Source organism: Phocoena sinus, chromosome 15 (assembly GCF_008692025.1).
Source record: "Phocoena sinus isolate mPhoSin1 chromosome 15, mPhoSin1.pri, whole genome shotgun sequence".
Classification (NCBI taxonomy): domain Eukaryota; kingdom Metazoa; phylum Chordata; class Mammalia; order Artiodactyla; family Phocoenidae; genus Phocoena; species Phocoena sinus.
This window is the reverse complement of record NC_045777.1, coordinates 83,428,564-83,451,609: the sequence shown is the minus strand read 5'-3', so window position 1 is coordinate 83,451,609 and position 23,046 is coordinate 83,428,564. Positions and strand designations below refer to the sequence as shown.

Below are 23,046 nucleotides of genomic sequence, written 5' to 3'. Positions count from 1 at the left end.
CCTGCTAACAGCCGTGCCAGCAGCAGGGTGTTTACAAAGAGAAAGTGGGCGCTTATACTGGTCAGGTGTTGCCAGGCTCCTTCCTGTAGGGGTGTGTGTGTCCCCGCGTCCTGAAGTCCAGCCGCAAACAGTGCATGAGCGGGGCCGCTCGGTCTCCCTCATCAAAACCTGCTGGGGCTCGGAGACCAAGAGTCACCACCAGCCACCCTGAAAAGGGGCCTGCGGCTGGGCTGGGCTCGGGGGTCAACGCACACCACACACCTCCATCTCGATGCCCACAGCATCCGGCCCGAGAGGCTCCCCTGGTCTCAAGCTGGACCAGGGAGGGCTCCTCCAGACTTGCCACTGAACTTGGGCGCAGGGGGGTGGGGGGTGGGGGGTGGGAACCCAGGTACGAAGAGCCGAGAGGCCTTCCAGGGAACAGAGAGCCCTGAGGGGCCTGCACACAGGGTTCGGGGAGTGAGAAGCCAGCCCATGGGTCTGAGAGACACGGGTTGGGTGGTGCCTCAAGGGGATGGAGGCCTTGGGGGGATGAAGGCTTCTGATAGGGATGGGAAGCGAGATGGGGGGGGGATGGGGAATCTGGGGACTTTCCTTCAGGGCATGGCTGAGGCTGCCTCCCCGCATGGCCGCCCCGTATACCCAGCCTGCCTGCGGCCGTCACGAGGACAGACGTATCATCAGTGACGCAGGGGTGAGGGTCTCAGTCCCTGAGGACCCCTCAGTGGCACTGAATCTGAAGGCGGGGCTCCCTCCCTGCAGCTGGGTGTCCTCATGCATATCTCGTCCCCCACCCCCCACCCCAGATCTCCACAAACGTCAGGCCCTCGTGCCTCGGCCCTCAGGTTGACCTTCATGTCCCCCTGTGTCCCTGTCTGGGCTCCCCAAGCTTCTCACAGCAGGGACCGGGTTTATGACCCTTGGCCATGAGGGTCTTGCCTGCCTGCACGTCCCCTGGGGAGCAGTGGGTCAGGGGAGCCGCTGCTTACCTTGTGCCCGTAGATCGTGGGCATCTGTCACCAGGCTCATGTTTTCTCTTTCAGTTTTTGTTTTTAAACTTTGTATCAGGAGCAAAAACTAGAAATGGAAACCAGTTTGTTTCTGCTGTATATTTGAGGGTAAAAGAGATTTTCTTTTCCATAGTGTAAAGAGAGTAGGTGCAGATGATCTCTGTGTGCTCTGTGTGTGTGTGTGTGTGTGTGTGTGTACACGTGTGTCCCAGATCTTAAGAGATTAATTCAATCTAATAATTCCCTGGGCCAAGGCGTAATCGATTTTGATAGATCCCAGGGCCGCCTGCAGTCCTCAGTAATGTGATGATGGCCCTGACGTAACGGGATTAAGTCCTGGACAGACCTGCACCCTGTTGTCATTTCCATGTGGGGAAATTAAGACCATTCATCACGACTAACTCCTGCAGGAAGCAGATTTGGGAAGCGCTCATCTGGGTGCCGCGCAGGCGGGCGGGGTGCATGCGGGCGGGCCAGGCAGCACAGCAGGCCGGCATTTGGCTGAGTGTCGGGCGGAATCGGGGGGCAGAATGTGAAACATTTTCCACGAGGCAGGACACTTAAAACCCAGCTCGGCTCCTGTGGCATTTATGAAAAGCGCACTAACTTGTGTAGGGCCCGCGCCGCCCTGATTCACGGGGTCCCTCTGCTCTTAGGGGGGCGCGTGAAAACCTGGAAGCGGCGCTGGTTCATCCTCACCGACAACTGCCTCTATTACTTTGAATACACGACGGTAAGTGCAGGGCGAGTGCGGGGCTGCCCGTCCTCCGCGTCGCGTCGCGGGACCCTCCGCGGATGCCGGGGGAGGCTGGCTGAGCGCTCTCCTCCCGCAGGATAAGGAGCCCCGGGGAATCATCCCGCTGGAGAACCTGAGCATCCGGGAGGTGGAAGACCCGCGGAAACCCGTAAGCTGGCTTCCCTGCCCCCCGCCCTCCCTCCCCTCCCCTCCCCTCCCCCCGGCGCCGGGTGACTGTCGTGTCTGTCTCCACCAGAACTGTTTCGAGCTTTATAACCCGAGCCACAAAGGGCAGGTCATCAAAGCCTGTAAGACGGAGGCGGACGGCCGGGTGGTGGAGGGCAACCACGTGGTGTACCGCATCTCGGCACCCAGCCCCGAGGAGAAGGAGGAGTGGATGAAGTCCATCCGGTGCGCCCCCGGGCCCGTGGGGGCAGGGCCGGAGGGCGGGGCCCGGGGCTGTGGGTGGGTCCTATGGGGTGGGGCAGAGGGGGCGGGGCCGCGCGGGGGAGGACCGGCCCTCCTCGCTTAACGGAGTTTCTTTCTCATTTTTCCCCCAGAGCGAGTATCAGCAGGGATCCTTTCTATGACATGTTGGCCACGAGGAAAAGGAGGATTGCCAATAAGAAATAGAGCTTTCCTGGCCTGAGCAGCAGGTAAAAGTAAACTCAAACCCCGCAGCAAAGAGTGGGGGCCTCCCCGCGACACCCTGGACCCCCGGCCTGGCTCCTCAGGGACGGCGGCCCCCGCTGGTCTCGAGGGGCCTCACGTCGTCCCTTCCCGCTGCCCTCCCAGCGCCGAGCGCATCCTTCTCGAAGTCTCGTCCAGCAGCTGCGCCTGGTGGTTCAGCCGTGAAAATCCGCGTGGCAGACGCGGGGTCACACGTGCTCCTTTGTGGCGGTGTTCGCCGTTCTGGAAGCCGCTGTTTTGTATCATAACAGGAAAGGAAAAGCTACCAGTTTTTTATTGAGTTTTTCTTCTCAGATATATAGGATTATAGCTTTTATATGCCTTTTTATATTCTCAAATTATAATGAAAGATACTTTCTAACAGTAGTATTTTTAGAATGGCAGCTATAAATTTAACTTCTGGACACAAGAATATACTGTGCACTGAGAACAATTACATGTGTACACGTATGCAGCCTCCGGGGGGCTGGGGGGGCGCCCCGCCCGTGGGGGCGCCCAGGGGAGCTCCTGGTGGAGGGAGGCGCACGTGTCCTTGACGACCAGGACTGGGCGGGGCAGGGCGGAGTCCAGTCCTCTGGGACCGTTCAGCTCAGACTTTGTGGTCCCACAGATACTTTCTAAAGAGACAAATTGTTAAAATATAAATTTCGGTTTGGGGCATTTGTCCTGTAACTTCTGAATCCCAGGATAGACAGTGTATATGTTGGACCACATGAAACTTCTCATGTTTGACCGTTTCTGACGCCCACAAACAGCAGTGTCCTGTGGTCCAGCTGAACACGTGGTTCAGACCAGCTGTGACCACTGTCTTCACTACTTGTTGGCAAAACGAATGCTTAGAATAATTTGACAGATTTCTTAACGTAATGAGTGGACATATAAGGAGACAGGGATAACCTTATTCCATGTTTTCAGAGATTTGATCTTCCGTTATGGGGAGGGAAAAGAGCAGGTCGGGGGATGGGGATGAAGAAGTGGAGCGCTTAGGCTTTTCTGTAAATAGTTTAAAACCCCAAACGTGCACTGGTGGTGGGACTGCTGAAGATCGCCGAACAGGAGGTTGTCAGGTTGCTGGTGGCTGAATGAGAGAGAGGTGCTCAGTCGTGCGCTGAGGGCAGGCTGGAGCTGGGCCCCAGCACGTCGCAGAACTGGCCCAAGGGTGCACAGGTGGGCCGGCCGAGAGGCGCTGGGTGCTGGGACATTTGGGGCTGGTGACAGATGCCTTTTTATTGGGAGCTTTATTTCCGCCGCCAGGACCCCTGCATGTACTACGTAGGACCCCCTTGCCCACAGGGGCCGTTCCGGTGGAGGGTCCCTCCCCTGCAGGACCTCCTTTCCCTGCCCCAGCCGCAAAAGCACTCCCTCCGCTTGCACACTTGAGAGGTCATCCCCTCTCCTGTGCAAAAGCAGAGTCCGAGAGTGACAACCGCAGGCTGTACGCACTTACGTGGAGATGCAGAGAGCAGAAGGAACCGTTCCTGGGAGCTGCCTTGATGCTGAGACTGAACGGCTATGGGCCTTCGGCCTCGGTGCAGCTGACCTTGTAGCGCTAAGTCACACCAGACTGCAAAAGGGTCTGCACCCAGGACTCTCCAACATGCATCAAACTGATTTTTTTGGTTCATTCCCAAGCTTTTAGGCTTTGCTACTGTACTGATACCTCAGATTGGACCCTCTAGTTTTGAGAAAGGCAAGTCAGCATTCCTGAAGCGCGTGACTGGCGTATATGCAACTCTGGCCCCAGTCTTCCGTGAAAAGGGACGCTGCCCAGACCACCAGACCAAACACTGCTGACGACGACCTGGCAGTGCCCTCCCCTCGGGCTGGCCCTCCCTGTACCCGGGCTGCTTGGGGCGCGGGCTCCATCAGGATTTTGTGTGGAATTACCGGTCTCTCCTTTGTCTGACCCAGGTAGGACCCTAGGGATACAGGGCTTTCTGTCTTTCGGGTGTGCCTCAGGGTGGGGCTGGGAGAAGTGAGCATAAGGAAACACCTGGAAGAAATCTGTTCCTCTGGCCACCTGTGAAGGAGCCTCGCCTGAGGCCTGTTTGCCCGGAACGATGCAGAAGGCCATGGTGCTCAGAATCTGTGTCACTTGCCCTCGGGAGTGTTACGTGAAATCGTGTTAACTCCAGGTTTTGTGTGACAGTGTTAACCTGACGGGGCTGTAGGGTGCGGGCCCGGCTGCCTGGACCTCAGCGTGGTCCCCCGTTCATCCCCCTCCCCACCCCCCTGTCTGCGCTCAGTGCTTGAATTGTCAGTCCCAACTCTGGCCGAAGAGCTCTCCTCCAGAGACTGAGGGCAGGAGGCAGGGAAGGGGGTCGCTGGGCGGGAGACGGCGGCTTACACGGCCCCACCAGCCCCCATTAACATGTGGGGTTTAATTGGCCCACCCTGGACCCAGACAAGCAAGTGTCTTCAGGATCACGGAACAGTTTTGAGCAGTTTAATGTGGCACCAGGTTGAGTCCAAATAGGAGCTATTTATAGATGAAGCAGCATTTAATGCTGCATATAAAGCCATGCATATTTTTCAAGTTAAAATGCATATATCTACATAGATGTGCTTTGCTGAGAAGTTAGGTCTGTTGTAGACCAGAAACCACACATTGTGATTTCTTGTTTTATTTTTTTCTTAGGAAACATTTCTATTTACAGTAAATAGAGTTAATATGTAAATAATGTACATATATAATATGACTTCTGGAGTGTTATTCAGTGTATATACTCCAACTTGCATGAAGAAATACCCTATATCTATTATTGATATTTTGTTGTAAAGTAAGTGGATGGTGAAGTTGGAGAGTGTATGGCTGTCAAGTTGCAATACTGTGTTGGTTTAAATAAAAACGCACTGTTAAAACAAGATTGCCTGTGACTGGGTTCTTTAAAGTAGGGAGACTGTCGGGTCCAGCAGCCCACACCTGACTCTCCCTCCCCCATTTGGGGTCTGCACCTCTCAGTCTGGGACTGAGAGCCCGTGGCTTGAGCTTTAGAGGTTTTAGGAACGTGAATGCAAAGAGAAAGAAGTCCAGGAGAAGCGTCTGTAAGCAAATGGGGACAACAGCAGTAAAAAATGACACGAAAGGTTTAATTTGCTGCCATTTATATACTATATAAATTTTACATGCTGTATATTTACAGTGGGGCAAGTGCTTTTTTAATCTTTAAAAAAACAAAGATCAAACTTTAGACGTCTCTGAACAACACAAACTGTATAAACCATACAGATTATTCAGATACAAACTGTATTAAATACAGTTTTCCCCACTCCAACTCCTGATGCAGGACCAGTGAATTATAAGTGTTATCACAGTTTGATAGCATATCCATATTAAAAATAAAATCACAGTATGATTTTTGTCTGTAACTAGAAACTTTAAGGGACCAAGCTGACAACTCAGACTCCAATATCATAGTCAAGACAAGAGACACTGTATAAAAAAGTGTTATGTAATAAAAACACACTGTAGGCCTTACAGATAATGTTCAGATTATACATTCATAATGTAAATACTCATCATAACTGGTAAATTGATTGGAACAGCTCCACAAAGTTCAAAAACAGAACTTGTCTATAAAATCTTCAAATCTTGAATACAACTAAAATACGAAGCAAATTAGTTTCTAGTGTCAGACATTACAGAAGACAGACAGACTGCTCTCAAAAGTCTAGTTGAGAGCTTGTGAATCTTTAAATAAGTTTTTAAATTAAATATACGCACTGTCAGTTTGTACTTTTAATAATTCCATGGTTTCCCGGTTGGTCTCGCACCGGATGTCTAACTTGGAGGAGCATTACATGGAATACGAGTGATCAACCTGAGTCTGTGATTAAGCAGCATTTGAGATGTTCTAGTCCAGGGCGTTATTTTCAATGTGATTTATATACACAGTATTTTACAATGGTCAGCAGTTGTAGAAAGTGTTCACCCATTCGGAATAAGGGTACTTAAGAAAAGGTAAAAACTAAAAAAAAAAGTCCTCCATGGTAAAATCTATACACTATTTACAACTAAAGAAGCACCACGCAGATTTCAAGTTATTTTCTCTATTTGTAATTTAATGTGGGTTGGGATGGCTTCTGTTGAACACGTTGAATCTGAAAGACAAGAGCAGCGGGCGTTATTAGTTGGTCCAGAGGCAGGAAAGTGGGAGCCCAGTGCCCCGTGAGCCCCGGGCGGGACTTCTCTTCTTCATTCACGGCCCTCCCCTTAGCAGGCGCCCACAGGTCTCTGCGGGGAAGCCCGCCTGCCTCCCCGCGGGCGGTGAAGGAGCCCGGCGGTGGCGCGGAGGCCTGCTGGGAGGGCGCCCTCTCTGCTGGGCGCGGTCCCGCCAGCCCGGCCGCCGCGGAGCCGCCGCAACCCGGCGATTCCCTTGCTCTAGGTAGGAAGAGGCTAATTCCTTAATGCGGCTCCGGTCTTCCCATTGATGACACGCCGTAAAGCGTGTTCATCAACTGCAAGTTTAATCCTCCTGCAGACAGTTCACTTAAACCCCCACCCCCCTTGCCGACTACCAGAAGTTACACGTTTGGACAAAATTCCCTCCGGAGAGCAACCCTGCAGCTGCAGCGCGCCCGGGACACCAACCCCCACCTCCCGGGGCCACTGAGTACGAGGCCAGGAGGAAATGACAGTCCAGGTTTTGATCTGCTGTAAAAAGCACCCAAAACCCATTCCGATCAAACCAAGCCCGAGCCCTTTCGGTGCGCGGGGGCGGGCGGCGGGCACGGGAAGGGCTCCCCTCTCTCGGCCCCTCAGGTGGGGCCCTGCGAGAGGACATGGCTTCTCCATCTTTCAAACGTTTATCAAATGACTTGATTCTGAAGCTACTGACCTGGCCTCACGTTCTTACAACGCGGGAGGGAGGGAGGGAGCGGAGCGACTCTCTGACTTAAGAGGGCCCAAATCCACCCCCACCACACAAGGACTGACTCCCCATCTGCTACCCCCCGAAGCCGAGTCCCAAAGCCTCCCTGCTCAGGGCCCTCAGCGCTCTACAAACAAACAGGAAGAACATAGACGAAAAGAGCTTACCGTAACCAGTGAATTTTTGTGTCTTGAAGCCACGTTTTCAATCACCTAGAAAGCAAAGGTTAGGAAACATTTTAATGATGGTTTTGCAAAATTTTAGTGCCTATGCTCTGTGTGTCGTTACGTGATTACACTCAGAAGCAGTCCTCAGTAGCCTTAATGGTCCTGTTGCCTGAAATCAGTCCTACACAAGCTGTGTCTCCAAGTGTTTCACTGGAAAGCAAGAGTTGAGGTGGTAACTGAGGACCACGTCCCCTCAGCGGGAGTCCACTCTGACCCCAGTAAACGCAGCAGCATTTCAACGTTAGGTGAGGAACAGATCTGAGGCCAAAGAAATCGAGAGCTTGATGGCGCCAGAGAACAGGAGTCTGGAAGAGAGGTCAGTGGTCAAGGCGCCAGGACAGACACACGCAGCCAAGAGGTCCGGCCCTCCACCAGCCAACAGCGATGCTTGCCCTGGGCCCGAGCAGGTGGCCCTTCCCGGAGGTCAGGACGGGACGGGCGCCCAAGCCAGTCATTGGGCGCCATCAGATCGAGGGCAGGAGAGGGCCACACCCATCTCCTGCAGCCTCTGGAGACGCGGCCTGGGCACCACGTGCCCACTACTGGGCTTCGCACGCCACCTACATGTCCCCCGAGCCAGCTTCTGTGGGGTGCACTGGCGGCCTCCAGCTGTGGTCCTCACCAGAGACCTGCAGCCGGAAGGGGATTCTGGCAAAAACGTAGAATCCCTGCGGATCTGCGCAGAATGCACACGACCAGCCAGTCTCCCCCTTCGCCCCAAGCACCAAGCAGACATCAGAAGGGACTCATCCCCACCAAGCGCCTTCCCCCGAATCGCTGAACTGTTCATGGAAACCAATGCGGAAATGCAAATAATTCCCCTCTTAACGACCACAGAGCAAACCCGCCGGTAGCTTCCCTTTCCTGCCGTCCCTACGACTCCTCACCCACATCCGCGCGCCCCAGCACTCCCCCCCGCCACTCAGGAACAACCGCCCCCCCCCCCCCCCCCCGCTTCTGCCCTCGGCTTCTCCAAACGCCAGTGCACTGTGCAGCCATCTGTCCCTCCTCCACCAACCATCATGGGACTGGGCCACTGGAAGGGACAGGGCTGCCCCCGAACAAACGATTACCTCAACCCGGGTCCAGGACGCAGTCGAGAACCCCGTGACCCCTGGACGTCTAGGACAGCGGGCAGGGTCCGTGAGGGTGCGCCTCAGGGGTCCAGGGCGAGGCCAGCAAACCTGTCCCCGTGGACGGGCGGGACAGGCGGCTGGGCTGGGCTCCTTGCGGCTCTACTGACACCTCAATTTCACACGATTTTCATGTGAAATGAAATATTCTTCTTTTGACTCTTCCAACCATTTAAAAACGTCAAATCCTTCCTTACCGGTCAGGACGCGCAAAGGCGGCGGCCAGTCCAGCCCTGCCCTAGGGGGGCCCCCGGCCCCCTCAAAAACGCTCAGCACTCCTTCCAGGGTCGAAGTCATCGGAAACAGATGAGGAAGCAAGGGGGGGGCTCTGCTTTCAGAGCAATCAGAGTAGAAAAGAGTCTGGGAAGTTACAAGGGAAGGCAGAGCTGTGCAAAGCAGACAAGAATCCCAGAGCCCAGAGGCCTGCAGTGACCCAGGGCACCCCGTCAGGAGCCTGAGCTTCACCAACGCAGGCCTGAAGCGTGACGTCCAGCGAGCCAGTCACCAAACTGAGTTCTAGGTTCTACTCACAATGCCAAAGGCTTAAGGATTCTGGAGAGAAAGAATGTACCACAACATTTCTATCAAAAATGGCTTAAAAACAGAAGTTCTGGTCCACAATCAGACACTCAGAGCCATCAATTCCAGAGGTTCCCGGTCCGCGTACTCAGGTCTCCAGTAAGCGCCGCGGCAGCACGGCTAACCGTCGAGACCGGCCACAGCAGCCTCGGGCCAGCCGTCGGGCAGAGGACACAGGGCGGGGAGCTCAGAGGGGACTTACACCTTCTATGCCCTTTGAGGCTCCTTCCCTGTGTTAACCACCCTTTCCAAAGAAAAGAGTTTCTATATTCGCAGTTCCAAGTATGTCCTCTACCCTGGCCACACTTAGACAGATGACACCTGTCATCCCTCGTTTCCATCCAGAAATGTTTTGTTTTCTCAGGGCAAGGTCCCACACCATCCAGAGGCTGGCTGGCCGTGAGGGGGAAAGCGCTGTCCGCTCCCTGGAAATGGTCCACAGTCTCACAGCTGGTGGCCTCGGGCAAGAGTGGCTCTGAATCTCTAAGCGAGTTCTCTGATTTGAGTGCTTCTTCTTTTTCTCTTCTTCTTTTTCTTCTTGTGTCTGTTGTGCAGGTCGAGCATCAGAGTGCGTTACCAAAGGTCTGAGTACTGCTGACGCCTGCAGAAGAAAAAAGCCAGAACTCAAACCACCGAAAAGCAAACCACCCCAAAGAGAACTGGTCTTCGATTTATACTCACTACTGTTGACACTCATTATGTGAACACAGGTAAACCCTATAATGAAAAATGCGTTGTTTTCATTGTAATAATTTTTTAAGTCTGGGGTCATAAGTTCACCAATTTCAACCTTTCCCACCGATGCCCTTCAGCTTTGTTTGGGAGGGGAGCTATGGCCAAAACACCAGAGGAAGGATTTCGTCGATTTTTCTGAAGCTAGTGGCTGAAGGAAAAAAATATTTTTGCCAGGTGTCTCAGGCACATAGGAGGGAAGGAGGTTTGATTTCCTTTTCCTTCAAGTAACCACACCCTCTACCTATGCCTCCTGGTAACCTCTTCCCAGGGTTTCGATTTTACGAGACGCCAACGTGTAGCACGCAATGCGCATAAACTGCACCCCTCTCATTGTGGGGAAGTCATTTTCAAGAAAACTACTGACCAATTTAGCTTTTTAAAAATACAAATGTCCCAATGAGATTTCAAACTGAGAAATGGAGACAGAAAACTAGACAGAGGCAAATGCAACAAACGATGTGTCTCAGCCCTTTGGTCACAGGCACGTTCAACAGGGTGGCGGCCTCCCATTTCCTGCCACGAGGCAGTAGTCACTGAGGGTGAAGGAAGTATCAGCAGATGTGAAAAATATAACTAAATCTGTGAATAAATATATTAACAATCACTGTGAAGTCAGAACATCCAAGTTTTATCTATCTACCAAACACTGCACACTTACTCCTAGAAATTAAAAGCACCAACTGAAAACGGCAACATCATCTTAAAAGATGGCTTTCGGGCATTTTAAAATACCATGAAATAAGATCCAGCTTAACACAGAGCTAAGTTATAGGAATCTATAAAACAGGGAAGTCCAAAAACCCACAGAGACAAAAAGTACAAATCAGAGTCACATACACAGGACACAGCCCTTGACCCGTCACCACGCACACACACCCTCACCTGGAATTCCGCTCTCGGTGTTTGTCCTTGGATTTCTTTTTCTTTGATTTTTTGTGCTTCTTCACTTTAGGCTCCTCTAAAGGATCCTTTTGTAAGCTTCTCCAGGCTTTCTTTTCTACATGGCTGTCTTTATCCCCTACACTACTGTACCTCCGTTTTCGTGACTTGACGTTTTTGTGTTCATGAAACTGACCGGCGAGGTCACAGCCTCTGTCTTCAGCCCCCAGTGCAGCCTTGTTGTGGGCGTACTTGTCAGCAGGGTGCGGAGGGGGCGTGTGGGCCGGGCCCGCCCCGGGGCTGCTGACGCGGTGCCGGTCCCTCTCTTTGGCCGCCGGCTCGTGGCCCTTCCGGCCTCTGTAGTGGTCCTTGTGGGGCCGGCCGCTGTAGGGCCCGGCTCGGTCGTACTCTCGCTCGCCGTGGAGGGGCCTCCACTCCCACGGCTCGCGGGCCGGGTACGAGGCGTACCTGTCGTGGTGGTACCTGAACCGCCCCCAGCGCATCCCGTCCGGGTAGTTCTCCCGGGCCCAGGCGTGCTCGGCCTCAGCATGGTGGTAGCGGCCCCACTCCTGGTCGGGGGCCCCCATGCTCCGGGAGCGCGGGTGGCCGGACCTGGCCAGGGATCCGGGGCAGGGGGCGTGCGGGGCCGCGGCGCAGGGCTCGGGCCGCTCCGACCGGCACCGCTTCCACTCATGGTGGGGCCGCTTCCGGCGAGGCTGCTCCTCCGTCCCGCTCCTGCTGTCCCGCGCGTGCTCACCGCTGGACGATCGGTCTTTGCGGCTGCGGTAATGTCCTCGGTCAACCTTTCTGAGGCTGCTGGTTTTTTCCTGCACTGCACAAGCCTCCTGGACCTTCTGCCCGGCCTTACTGTCTTCACCTCTCTCACCGTTACTCTGCTCGGGGACCCCCTCTGGACGGTTTTCTGCGATCCTGTCTAATTGCGGAGAGGGCACCCCATCTGCGGACACCCCTGTGCTTTTAGGGGGACCCTCCACATCCGTGCCTCTGTCCCGACTGCTGTGACCCAAGGGCTCAGGCTCACAGTCGCCCTCGGTACCTGACAAGGGACTCGGGCTCAGCCTCCCCGCGGCTTCTGCTGCTGCCGGGGCCTGGGGACGCTCTGGTGACGTCCCTTTCACGTCCTGGGACGGTTTGCTCTGATCGTTTGTTAAATTCCCTGGGTCACACGGTTTAGGAAGCTGATCATCCCCGAGGGTATCCTTGTTGGTGTTACAAAAGGTGTTGATACTGGGCAAAGCCTCCTCGGGTTTTGCCAAAAGGTTTTCAGAGACTTCTTCTTTGGTAGGTTTGATGCTGGCGTCTGAGGGCGACAATACCTTCTTGAATTTGCTGCTGAGGCTCATGACCAGCTCTAGGTTCTCACAGGAATCGGGAGCGGAGCTGCCAGCCTCCAGCTCAGCCTCAGGGTCCTGTGGAGGCCTCTCCTCTGTCCCAGTTGTACTGCAGCCCCACCGAAAGAAAGAAAGAAAGAAATCAGCCATTTACTTGTTTGCTTCCTGGCTTACAGGGACAAACACTTCAAATCGTTCGTTTACTAAATATTTTATGGCTTTACTACATCGGGTTTAAACCTAAAACTGGGCTTATCGTTTTTGGAAACTTCAAATTTTCTCATTAAATAAAAATGTAAAAATTTGTATCAAGCCTACCCCATTTTTCAGCAATAATAATTCCGCAATTCTAGGCGCCTTCTGTTTTCAGATATACTTCTAATTCTTCTTAATAACCAAGTCCGAACCATCAGAAAAGTCAAGTATCGATGGGGCTCTTACTTTTCCTCTGGATCCCTTTTCTCTGAATTTTCCTGGAGCCTCGGAGCTAGAGTAGCTACCTCCAGACACAGCCAAGAGCTCCCTGAATTACCTGCAAATTGTGAGGGATCACTGAGGCTTCAGAAACACCTTCTGTAGTAAAAGAACTCTGCCTTGCTTCTGATGGAGTCTTGAAGTTAATGAAAGCTGCCAGAGAGCAAGAAAAACCCTAAAGCGGGCCCGCTCTGCAGCGGGAAAATATCTGGGAGAGAGAAGACACGTGTGATCTAGAGCGTGGCAGTGACGTGTTCAAGGCCGCACGTGAGGTTAGGAAACGTCCGTAGCTGGGGACTGACTGCTTATACAATCACCTGTCACAATTCTCGCGCACATTACGTTTGAAGACCAGCTAAGCCAGACAAGGACAGAGAGGAGGACAGCCGTCCTGCCAGGGACTGAGGTTCAAGTGCCCCCTCCAGGGCCGACTGGGAGTGCCTGCTCTTTGCTCGCTTTTCTAAGTGAGCATTCCTAACAGTGGTTCTTGGTGAGGGCACGCCCCCCGCAGGGCCCTTCTGAAACGTGGGGTGCATTTTTGGGTTAGCCCCACGATGGGGGAGCCTCATCAGCACCAGTGGGTGGGGGTGAGGCAGGCGGTCCCACAGAACAGCCCATGTCCCAATGTTCACGTGGGTGAAAACCCCGGCTCTATTTACTGGCCATTTCACAGACACCACTAGGGTGTTGATCTCAGGTTGGTCAGAGCTTGGCCAGAAGTCGTCCACCAGGAGGACGTCACGGCGCTGACGTGCGTGATGTGACCTGTGCGTGGTGCCAAGCTGCTGGCCCACCCCGCGTCCTGCGGTGGCACCGTCTCCCGGGCTGTTCACGTGGCGACACGCCACTGCCTCTGACCCTTCCTTCTATTCCCATCACATGACGTTGAGGTCAATGCACTGACTGACTTCTTTTTTTTTTTTTAAGTGTGGAGACAGACGATCTTAACTAGGAATTTAATTTCAGAATTCTAAAGGGAGCAAAACAAAGCCTTTGCTCTTGGACAGTCGAGAAGCCCCGCGCCACCCCTTCACACCTCCTCAGGTGCCTGTCACACGGGGGGCTGAGTGGGACGGTGCCGGCGGGAGGCCCAGCCAGGGGCTGAGGAGGGGCCCCAGAGAGGAGCGGCGCTGCGGGAGGGGGGGGGGGGCGTCAGCTGGACTAACAGACCCTGTACGTGTTTACTTTCTTAAAAGGAACATGAATGAGTTCGACAGATCGTTATTCAAATCATTCCAGGGTCCAAAAGGTTCACCCTAAGACTCCCAGAGCGGCCGCACCCACAGGCCCTGCTGTGACTCCCCGGCCCGCGTCCCACGGCCTTGGGACCGTATCCTACCTCATCTCATCTGTGGAGCCTTTCCCTTTGCTGCCGAGTTTGAAGGTCTCTAAGATTCTGTCTTCTGGGAGAAGTGGCAAAGGAGCAGGCATCAACTACCATAAAAAAACAGAGAGATTTCAACTCCGGGGGCCACCTGAAACCCAGCCACGTGACCCGCCGGACACGAGGGTGGAAGCAAAGGCCGTCCCAGCCCCGGCCGATGAGCACTCACCTTCCCAGGGAGACTGTTTGCCTTAGAAAAGGGGTTTTCTGAGTGTAGGGCAGGCTGGACTTGGCAGCTGGCAGCACCCGAGGGTAGGCTGTTTTCTTTCGGGTCACTGTCCGTACTGGTAGCACCATTTAGAGCCACGGGCTCTCGGAGCTCGTGCGGAGAGGCCCCGACATCTTCGGCAACCGGAGCAGGGGCGCGCGCGCTCTCGGCGGGACGGAGACTGTTCTCCTTGCCGAGGCCCTTCGCCTCCTCGTCGGACTCTTCGGACGACTCGGCGCCATAGGGGACCAGCACGCCGGAGCTCAGCTTGGACCTGCCGTTCGTCACAGGCTCAGGGCAGGACTCCCTCAGGGTGATCTGCTTCGTTACCTTACTAGACGCGGGCATCATGGGGGCACTCGAGGTAGACTGTATTGCAGTAGAAGTCGTAATGGTAGATGAGGGGGCAGGCTTGTTCGGGCTCTCTGAAGAGCTGCTGTGAAGAGTAGGCTGTGACGGCATTTTCTGCACAGGTAACTTGCTGTGAATACTGATCGTGATTTTCTGTTTCTTGGGATGTTCTGGAATAACTGAGGGCCTGTTAACCGGCCAGTCCTGAACAGATGTTGAGGCGTTGACAGGGCCAGTCCTACTGACACTGGAATTCCCGTTAGGACTTGCCATGGAGCTGCTCGGCATTTCCTTCAAGGGTCCTGTCCCGTTTAGATGAGGTGGGTTCTGGAAACAAGCAGACCACAGCCAGGTGAGAGCTCCAGAAACAGTCGCAGACTCAGAAACCTGAGGCCGTGGGCCTCTCCCACTTCGGTTATCTTTTCCTTTTGTGAATAACAAGCTTCACGCACCTAGAAAGCCCTCCCCCTCTCCTGCGGGCCTGCCCACCACAAACCTTTCTTGAAAAAGCAACAGCGGTGGCCCCTCCACACGGGGCCTGCGCTCTCCAGTTGGCCGTGTCCTGAGGCCTCACTCAGGCAGAGCCCAGTGCAGGACCTGCTGCCTGTCCAGCTCCCTAAGGCACTGAATCTGTGACTCCCTATCAAACTGGAGGCTGTTATGACACTATGGCACAGGTGAAAGGATCATTCCAAGGTGTATACAGGCTATTCCAACAAGTCCAACATGTCCACAATCTCAACACCTACGTCAAGCAAAAGCCAGGCCTCCACTGAGGACCAGAGCTTCACACGAACCAGGCATACCTTCCATTCCCCCTGAGAAGCCATGAGGGAGTGTGATCAGACCCAGCCGGACGGCACAGAGAAAATGCCACACTCCTGAAAGGGCTAAACGGATACGACTAAAGTGTTCTTTTTGTAAAAGCATCACTTTCCTGGAGGCCAGCATTAATCAAGAATCCCCAAATATTTAATCCATTAAGTGAACGGAAGTCCAAGGTGGGAGCTAAATCTCTAGCGTTTAAACAGACTTACACCAGACTTTCTTCTTGATCATTATGTTCGTACTCGGAGGTTTTCTGTATATTTGAAATATAATCAACAGCTTGGATAAACTCTTTGGACAAGAAATTCAGTTGTAGATGAGGTCATGACAACTACTGCAGTGTTAACTAGAGGGCTGGAAAGATGAACATAAAGATGACATTCTACCCGTGGAATGTTACCTTCATCATGTGAGAAGGAAGCTGTGGTCCGATAAACCCGGATGCTGCCTGTGTGTTGCTGACAACCCGCTGGCTGATCACCGGTTGGGGAGAGGACTGGCCAGGGCTATGGGCGGAATGAGTGAGTTCACCTCCTATTTTCACATCGTGGGACCTGGGGACAGAGAGTGACAGTGCTCAAGGTGATATGGGACATCTCCCCAAAAGAGATTCACGTACACCCCACCCTCAGGTGACAGGTGACATGATGCGCAGAGCTACACGCAGGGTCCCCATCGTGTGCAGGCCAGCGCCGGGTGCTCGGATCGGGAGAGAACAGGGTCACTGGGCAAATGGCATCTTGAACTGTGTATCCTGAGGATGCCACTATCTGAAAGCTACTGTTCTTTACTTTTTAATTTTTTGAAAGCTATTTTTCTTTTCTTTTTTATTTCTATTTTTCTAATTATAAATACATACCATTGTAGAAAAATCTGTAATATCCTGAAAAGTTAGAAACAAACAAAAACACTTTGCCTCCCCTCACTGCTTCGAGGCGTCTACTATTCAGATTTAGTGGATTTTCCTCCAGGCTTTAGCCTGTACTGATTTCTTCAGGATCAGTGTGTAAAATTTCAAACGGCTTTTCCTCCATATGTGGAGCACTCTCTCATATCATTTTAAAAAGCTTTATAAAAATCACTTTTAACAGCTGCATTGTGTTGCATCATATGGATATGCTACAATTTATATGATCTTCTGCTACTGATGGAAATTTCACGATGTTCTTAATTTCCAGCTACTACAGATGAATGCGCTGGAGCGCACATTGGACTGCTCCAAGGCCCCGCGTTTCCAGAAATGGAGCCAGCAAGTCAGAATGTGCAGCAGCAGGGGTGCTGGCGCTGGCCCAGGCCTGGCCCAGGGAGGTGGCTGGCTGCCTGTGCTCAGTGGTTGAGAGGTGACCACACCCAGGTACTCAAGAGTCCCCTTCTCCAGGCCTCCGCTCACTGCCTCCCAGGCCCGCTGGCCCACCCAGTTTGCCAGCAGCAGCAGAAGCCCACCCTCTGAGACTACCACCTTCCCTTTCTTCTGCACGTTTCTTTATTAACCTGCCAAAGAGCTGGGAGCTAAAGCAAACTCATGACCCACACTGAATACCACCTTCCTTACTCTCCCCACCATCGAGATGCTGTTTAAACAAACAATATTGAATTTAAATATGTTGATGAGAGGAAGAGAGATGACATAACAGAAAAGATGAAAAGCTGCTTTCCTGACAATACCTGATATAAAAGAGAACATAAGCTTGTTGACTGAGTACCGATCTAATATCACTGATAGATACGATGGAGTCATTCATTTGGTACCAGAGGTCATTGCTAGCCTGCAAAACAGCCAATAAAAGAGATATTAGATACAATTAGGTAAATAGGGAACACCAATCCAGAGACGTAAGAAAAATGGGCTTTCACATTTTACCTGTAAAAGCCCCACCTTTCCTCCCCAAAATGCCAGGGCTATCTTACAGGGTATTGTAAAAATAGTCACTAGCAAAATGCACAGAGCTTACTTTTATGTAGCAGAAGTAATGGCCGGCATGGCAGTTGAAGCCAGTGTGCACCAGTACCGCATACAAATCATAAATGATCGGTTCTCCGTTCGGCTGAGACATATACGGTCGAATATCAAGATACTCAGGGTATTTCACATCCTACACAGGAATGGAAAGAGGAGAAAGGAATGTCATTTCTGAAGGTGCAGGTCATCCCATGTGCACGGGCACAGGAGACCCCAGAGCACGGTGCCCTATGTTCTGGCAGAAAACCAGCACACTGAACCTCGTTTCAAAAGACAGAAGCAACCTGGAGCACACCTGAACCTAAGTGTGTTTAATGCAATCCCACTGTATTCTTTATTTCCTTTAAACAAATAAGGATCCACAGTAAGTGAATTCCCCAAATCCATCAAAGGAGACAGTAACAATCACAACTCTGGATTTGAGAGTCCAGACAGTCTTATTTTTATTTTTAACAATTCAGGAACAGATTTCTTTTGCATGTTACTAGATTTCTGACCACTTTCAATCTTCAGAAAGCGGGAAGACGATGGGAAAATTCAGTATACTACCAGTCAGAAAACAAATGAATAAAAATAAGCTCTGATGAAAGAATGGCAGGATGTGACTGGGTTCAAATGACACAAGCTCACTCCCTGCAGCCACTCGTCACCTGCACTGACTGTGAAGCCCAAGTGAAGATGATAATCATCGATTTATCTTCAGAAAGTCTAGCCAGCTAAAGGATGCAGAAAAAAACACATACGCTCATCAACACACACACCAAACTACGAGCTCAATTCTTCGACACTGTTTTCTACTACCAAGTGCTGGAAGAACTTAGAAAATCAGATAATAAAACGGTTCAATTTAGCTGCTGACACTTAAGCTTTGAAAGGCTAAACATAGACGGTTATTAATAATATTATCTACATACCTTAGCAATTTTTCCACCAGTAAAATTTGCAAAACGTTTCAGAGAAAGTGTAAGAACGTTAGAAGATCTGTGTATAGTGAACCTCTTTGAAGCTGGAACCATATTTTTACACCTTGGAAAAAAACAGAAACAGATGTTTAAGAAGATTAATATGGTTTTTTTTAAATCTTTCCCGTGTTATTCCTCTGAAACATTCTAAATTAAGTTTCCAAAAGAAGGCTATGAGATGAGAAATACCACCCTTTTCAACCAACAATGAAAATATTAAAATTTAAAGTATGGGGGAAACTGCTTAATTAGCATGAAAGAAAAAGGACAGTTCTGAAATGTCAGGTATGACAGGTCACTGGTATTTTAAAAATTAGATTAATATAAGTTTCTCTCAATGGAAAACAAACTGAAAAACTGGCTGGTATAATACTGTGAAAACTAAGCCCAGATACAAAAGGAAGAAAGTAAAGACTAGAAATGTCCATGAAGTTTAAGACAAAGGAGAAATCCCTATGGTCTTGGGAGAAAAGGGAGCCTTCTCCCCCAACAAAATGAACCCAGGCACACCTCATGTTATTACCCTTTGCAGATATTCCATTTTTCACAAATTGAACGTCTGTGGCAACCCTGCATGGAGCAAGTCTACTGGCATCGTTTTTCCAAAAGCATTTGCTTACTTCGTGTCTCTGTGTCACATTTTGGTAATTCTCACAATATTTCAAGCTTTTTCATTATTATTATATTTGTTATGGTGACCTGTGATCAGTGACTTTTTTTTTTTTTTTTTTTTTTTGCGGTACACGGGCCTCTCACTGTTGTGGCCTCTCCCGTTGCGGAGCACAGGCTCCGGACGCACAGGCTCAGCGGCCATGGCTTACGGGCCCAGCCACTCCGCGGCATGTGGGATCTTCCCAGACCGGGGCACGAACCCGCGTCCCCTGCATCGGCAGGCGGACTCCCAACCACTGCGCCACCAGGGAAGCCCGATCAGTGATCTTTGATGTTACTATTCTAGTTATTTTGGCATTTTTTTAACAGTAAGTATTTTTTTTTTAAACATCTTTATTGGGGTATAATTGCTTTACAATGGTGTGTTAGTTTCTGCTTTATAACAAAGTGAATCAGCTATACATATATATATGTTCCCATATGTCTTCCCTCTTGCATCTCCCTCCCTCCCACTCTCCCCATCCCACCCCTCCAGGCTGTCAACAGTAAGTATGTTTAAGTGAAGGTCTGTACATTGTTTTTTAGACATAATGTTATTACACACTTAGACTACAGTATAGCATAGACATGCACTGGGAAATGAAAAAATTCATGTGATTCACTTTATTGTAAGATTTGCTTTATTGTGGCGGTCTGCAACCAAACCTGCGATATCCCTGAGGTCTGCCTATATTCAATAACAACGCTTACCTGTATTACCTGACTTAAAATGAAAATCTACTTAGAACATATGAAACAGGGCTTTCTTAAAATAGGCTCTCTTGGGAATTCCCTGGTGGTCCAGTGGTAAAGAATCCGCCTTACAATGCAGGGGACGAGGGTTCGATCCCTGGCCAGGGAACTAAGATCCCACATGCTGCAGGGCAACTAAGCCCGTGTGCCAGAACTACTGAGCTCGCACGCCTCAACTAGAAAGCCCGCGTGCCGCAAACTACAGAGTTCATACACTCTGGAACCTGCATGCCACAACCATGGAGCCCACGTGCCCTGGAGCCTGTGTGCCACAGCTAGAGAAAACCCACACGCCACAACTAGAGAGAAGCCGTGAGCTGCAATGAAAGATCCTGCATGCCGCAACTAAGACCCAACACAGCGAAAAATAAATTAAATAAATAAATAATGAATAAATCTTGAAAGAAGGAAAGAAGGAAAGGGAGGAAAGAAAGAAAGAAGGAAAGAAAGAAGGAAGGAAGGAAGGAAAGAAAAGGAAGGAAGGAAAGAAAGAGGAAGGAAGGAAGGAAGGAAGGAAGGGAGGGAGGGAGAAAAAGACACTGCCCCCCTTTAAAAAAAATAGGCTCTCTTGACTTGATGGGGAAACATTAAAGAATAACTTAAATTCAAGGTTTCTAGCAGATACTGCCCCAAATCCTGGGAGACAGCCAGCAGTTAAGAGAGACCCTGAACTGCTCTGGGGAGAGTGACTCCCCATCCACCCCAACCCTTTCACACAGGGGAGTCCATGTAAATGCTGCTCGACACACACACTGCCACAGCCAAGCTTCACACACGGCAGCACTGACCTTACCTCTCCATTCCCACCCACCTCCCCAGGAGCGAGACCCCATCTCCCATTCTTCAGTGCACTTCTCTGCAGAGTGTCAACACTGAGACACAGCGTGCCCTGGCCCTTGGGAAAGAGACCCAGGGTCTTCCCAGACGGTAACGGGAATCTAGCCCTGGGTTACGCAGACACACCGAACGCTTTCAAACCAAGCCTCCCCGCCCCCCATGCGGCCTCCAGCGTCACCCGTCATACTTGCTGCACTTGTACGAGTTTTCTCCATCGAGCTGTTCCGGCTTCACAAACTGCTCCAATGCCTTATTAACACTCTGAGCAGCCTGGGGACAGAGCACCAACACCACATTACCACTCATTGCCGCTTGTTAGGAAAAAGAAAAGAGATGACTCGAAAGTATAAAAGCAAACGTGAATTTTTATGTAAAAAGAAAATCTTTCATTATGACGTTCAGTTTTATATTAATACATGTACACGCCAAGCTACTTCCCCTCCCATTAAAAATAAGAGCAGATTAAAGTCAGCAAAAATATGTGAAGAGGTTGCTCGCTGCAGCATTATTTAAAATAGTATAAAACTGGAAACAAATGAAGTATCTACCAGCAAGGAATCAGCCAGGTAAATCGGCTGAAGCACAACACACAGAAGGCCCATGCAAAATGCAATGAAGACAGGAAGTGGCCAGACAGACTGAAGGTCTACACCCATTTGTATGAACAGTAAACAAATACTCTGGAAGCGGTTTATATCAAGCTGTTAACAAGAGTACATTCTGAGGGGTAGGAGCTCACACGTCTCTGCAATGTTTCTCATTAGTGTGTATTACACTTGTGATCAGAAAAACGAAAGCTTAAGACAACAAAAAACAGAAGTTTAGAAAATGCAAGAAGCAAAACAGTACCTAAAGGAAAACCACCACCTAAATTTGGCTAATACAGGCATCCGAATCTGGTTTTATTAAGATTAAGTGAAAAGTCAAAGGGTAATAAAATTATTAAATGTTTTAAGTTTTTTATGATGCCTAATACAAAGCTTAAATAATCTCTAAATAAAGTCCTAGCATATTAAAATTTTCAATTTATATTCTCTAACAAGTGTAGTCTAAATTATAAGTGAACTATACATACATAAAGTATGACTGACTGACTTTAACTTCACCACCACAACAACTATCAAACTTACCTTTATTTCCAATGTTATGTCGAGATATGGATCAAAAGTATCTGACACACCTTTGCAATTTAAACATTTGACTGAAATAAAAAGAAAATGCAAAGGATAAGCCAAGTATAATCAGTATGGCAATACCGACTACTGAAATGGCAGCACATATAAATACTATCACAAGATACAAAACACAAGGTACTTCCTCCTCTGTCACATCGGGCAAACCATTTACTACCACACAGTGAGAGGCACTGACGTGATGCGCATTCACCGCTGGCTGGAGTGTGAACTGGCGTAAGCTCTTGGAAGAGTGACACGGCAGAGTCAAAGTTTAAAATAAACACACCCTTTGATAAGGAGATTCTAAAAAATTATCCTGTGTATATACACTTTTACATGGACATAAAGGCATGTGTATACAGGGATGTTCAATGAAGCACTGATGGTAACAACAACAACAAAAATTAGAAACAATCTAAAAATTCCCTGATAGGGAACTAAAATAAACGGAATACTACTGCAACTGTGAAGGACTCTGTTAGACCTCTATGTGCTGAAATGTAAAAAGGTTTCCAATGAGAAAAGAAGCCAGTCTCCTCATGCACAGGAAACTTCTGGAATGGGACAGGGGCCGCCTCTGAGGACGGGGGATGGGAGTCTGGGCCGGAAGGGAGATACAGTTTCCATTATTAACCCTTTCCTATCCTTTGCATGTTTTAAACCACATACTGTATCACACTTATCAACCCTTAAACGGAAGTTTACCTCTAGACCTTAGGTATCCTCCAAATATCTGGCAAACGAGTGTGGTAGCCTGGGTGTGTCTGTCTAATCTGAAAAAGTCAAACAGTAAAATGAGAGAAGAGTTCTACAAAAACGACAGAGGCTATAACCAGATTTTAAAAGCACGTACATCTATAAAAGAACGAGAATTCAAACAGCAGAGCTGCACAGTATGTGTGACAGCCAGAGAACAGCCTTGCCTCATCAGGACACAGTGAGGGTTTGGGGTGAGGCAGGAAAAGAGGTAGCCTGGTATTAAGAAGGGACTTCAAAATTAAGTCAGGAATCTGGCCCTGAAGCAAGTAGTAAGAGGAAGTCACCCTAAGGCAGGACTGTGACACCGAGTGTGAGGACTTGCCGGCGAAGGCAGGGAACACAGAGCATTCTCCCCTGTTCGCAGCTACTGTCATACTGACAAGGAAAGCCTGGGCGAGGCAGTGCTGATGGCAGCGGGAAGGGAATGGGAGACTTGCTGGGTGTGTTGAGGCAATACAAGTGGGTTAGGACTTGTTATCTAACTGTTTCTCC

General features: G+C 50.4%; 2 protein-coding genes across 4 annotated transcripts in view; one reads left to right on the top strand and one right to left on the bottom strand.

The window, feature by feature from the left end:
- CYTH3 (cytohesin 3) overlaps positions 1-5,301 on the top strand; it is a 91,614-nt gene extending 86,313 nt beyond the window's left edge. Inside the window, exons 10-14 of one of the 2 annotated variants that reach the window (XM_032603958.1) lie at positions 1,667-1,743; positions 1,844-1,915; positions 2,003-2,157; positions 2,307-2,402; positions 4,069-5,301. In XM_032603958.1, coding sequence (XP_032459849.1) covers positions 1,667-1,743; positions 1,844-1,915; positions 2,003-2,157; positions 2,307-2,379 — 377 coding nt within the window. In that variant the 3' untranslated portion in view covers positions 2,380-2,402; positions 4,069-5,301. Of the gene's footprint in view, positions 1-1,666; positions 1,744-1,843; positions 1,916-2,002; positions 2,158-2,306 lie in introns of both variants that reach the window. The other variant, XM_032603956.1, reaches the window with a different exon arrangement.
- Positions 5,302-5,505: 204 nt separating this feature from the next.
- Positions 5,506-23,046, bottom strand: part of USP42 (ubiquitin specific peptidase 42) — a 35,715-nt gene continuing 18,174 nt past the window's right edge. For both annotated transcript variants that reach the window (XM_032603915.1, XM_032603917.1), the window contains 13 exons: positions 22,501-22,568; positions 21,751-21,821; positions 20,808-20,890; positions 18,332-18,443; positions 17,410-17,550; positions 17,123-17,223; positions 15,858-16,011; positions 14,240-14,956; positions 14,026-14,120; positions 10,864-12,321; positions 9,542-9,847; positions 7,475-7,519; positions 5,506-6,537 (listed from right to left, as the gene is read on the bottom strand). In XM_032603915.1, coding sequence (XP_032459806.1) covers positions 9,820-9,847; positions 10,864-12,321; positions 14,026-14,120; positions 14,240-14,956; positions 15,858-16,011; positions 17,123-17,223; positions 17,410-17,550; positions 18,332-18,443; positions 20,808-20,890; positions 21,751-21,821; positions 22,501-22,568 — 3,028 coding nt within the window. In that variant the 3' untranslated portion in view covers positions 5,506-6,537; positions 7,475-7,519; positions 9,542-9,819. The remainder of the gene's footprint in view (positions 6,538-7,474; positions 7,520-9,541; positions 9,848-10,863; positions 12,322-14,025; positions 14,121-14,239; positions 14,957-15,857; positions 16,012-17,122; positions 17,224-17,409; positions 17,551-18,331; positions 18,444-20,807; positions 20,891-21,750; positions 21,822-22,500; positions 22,569-23,046) is intronic.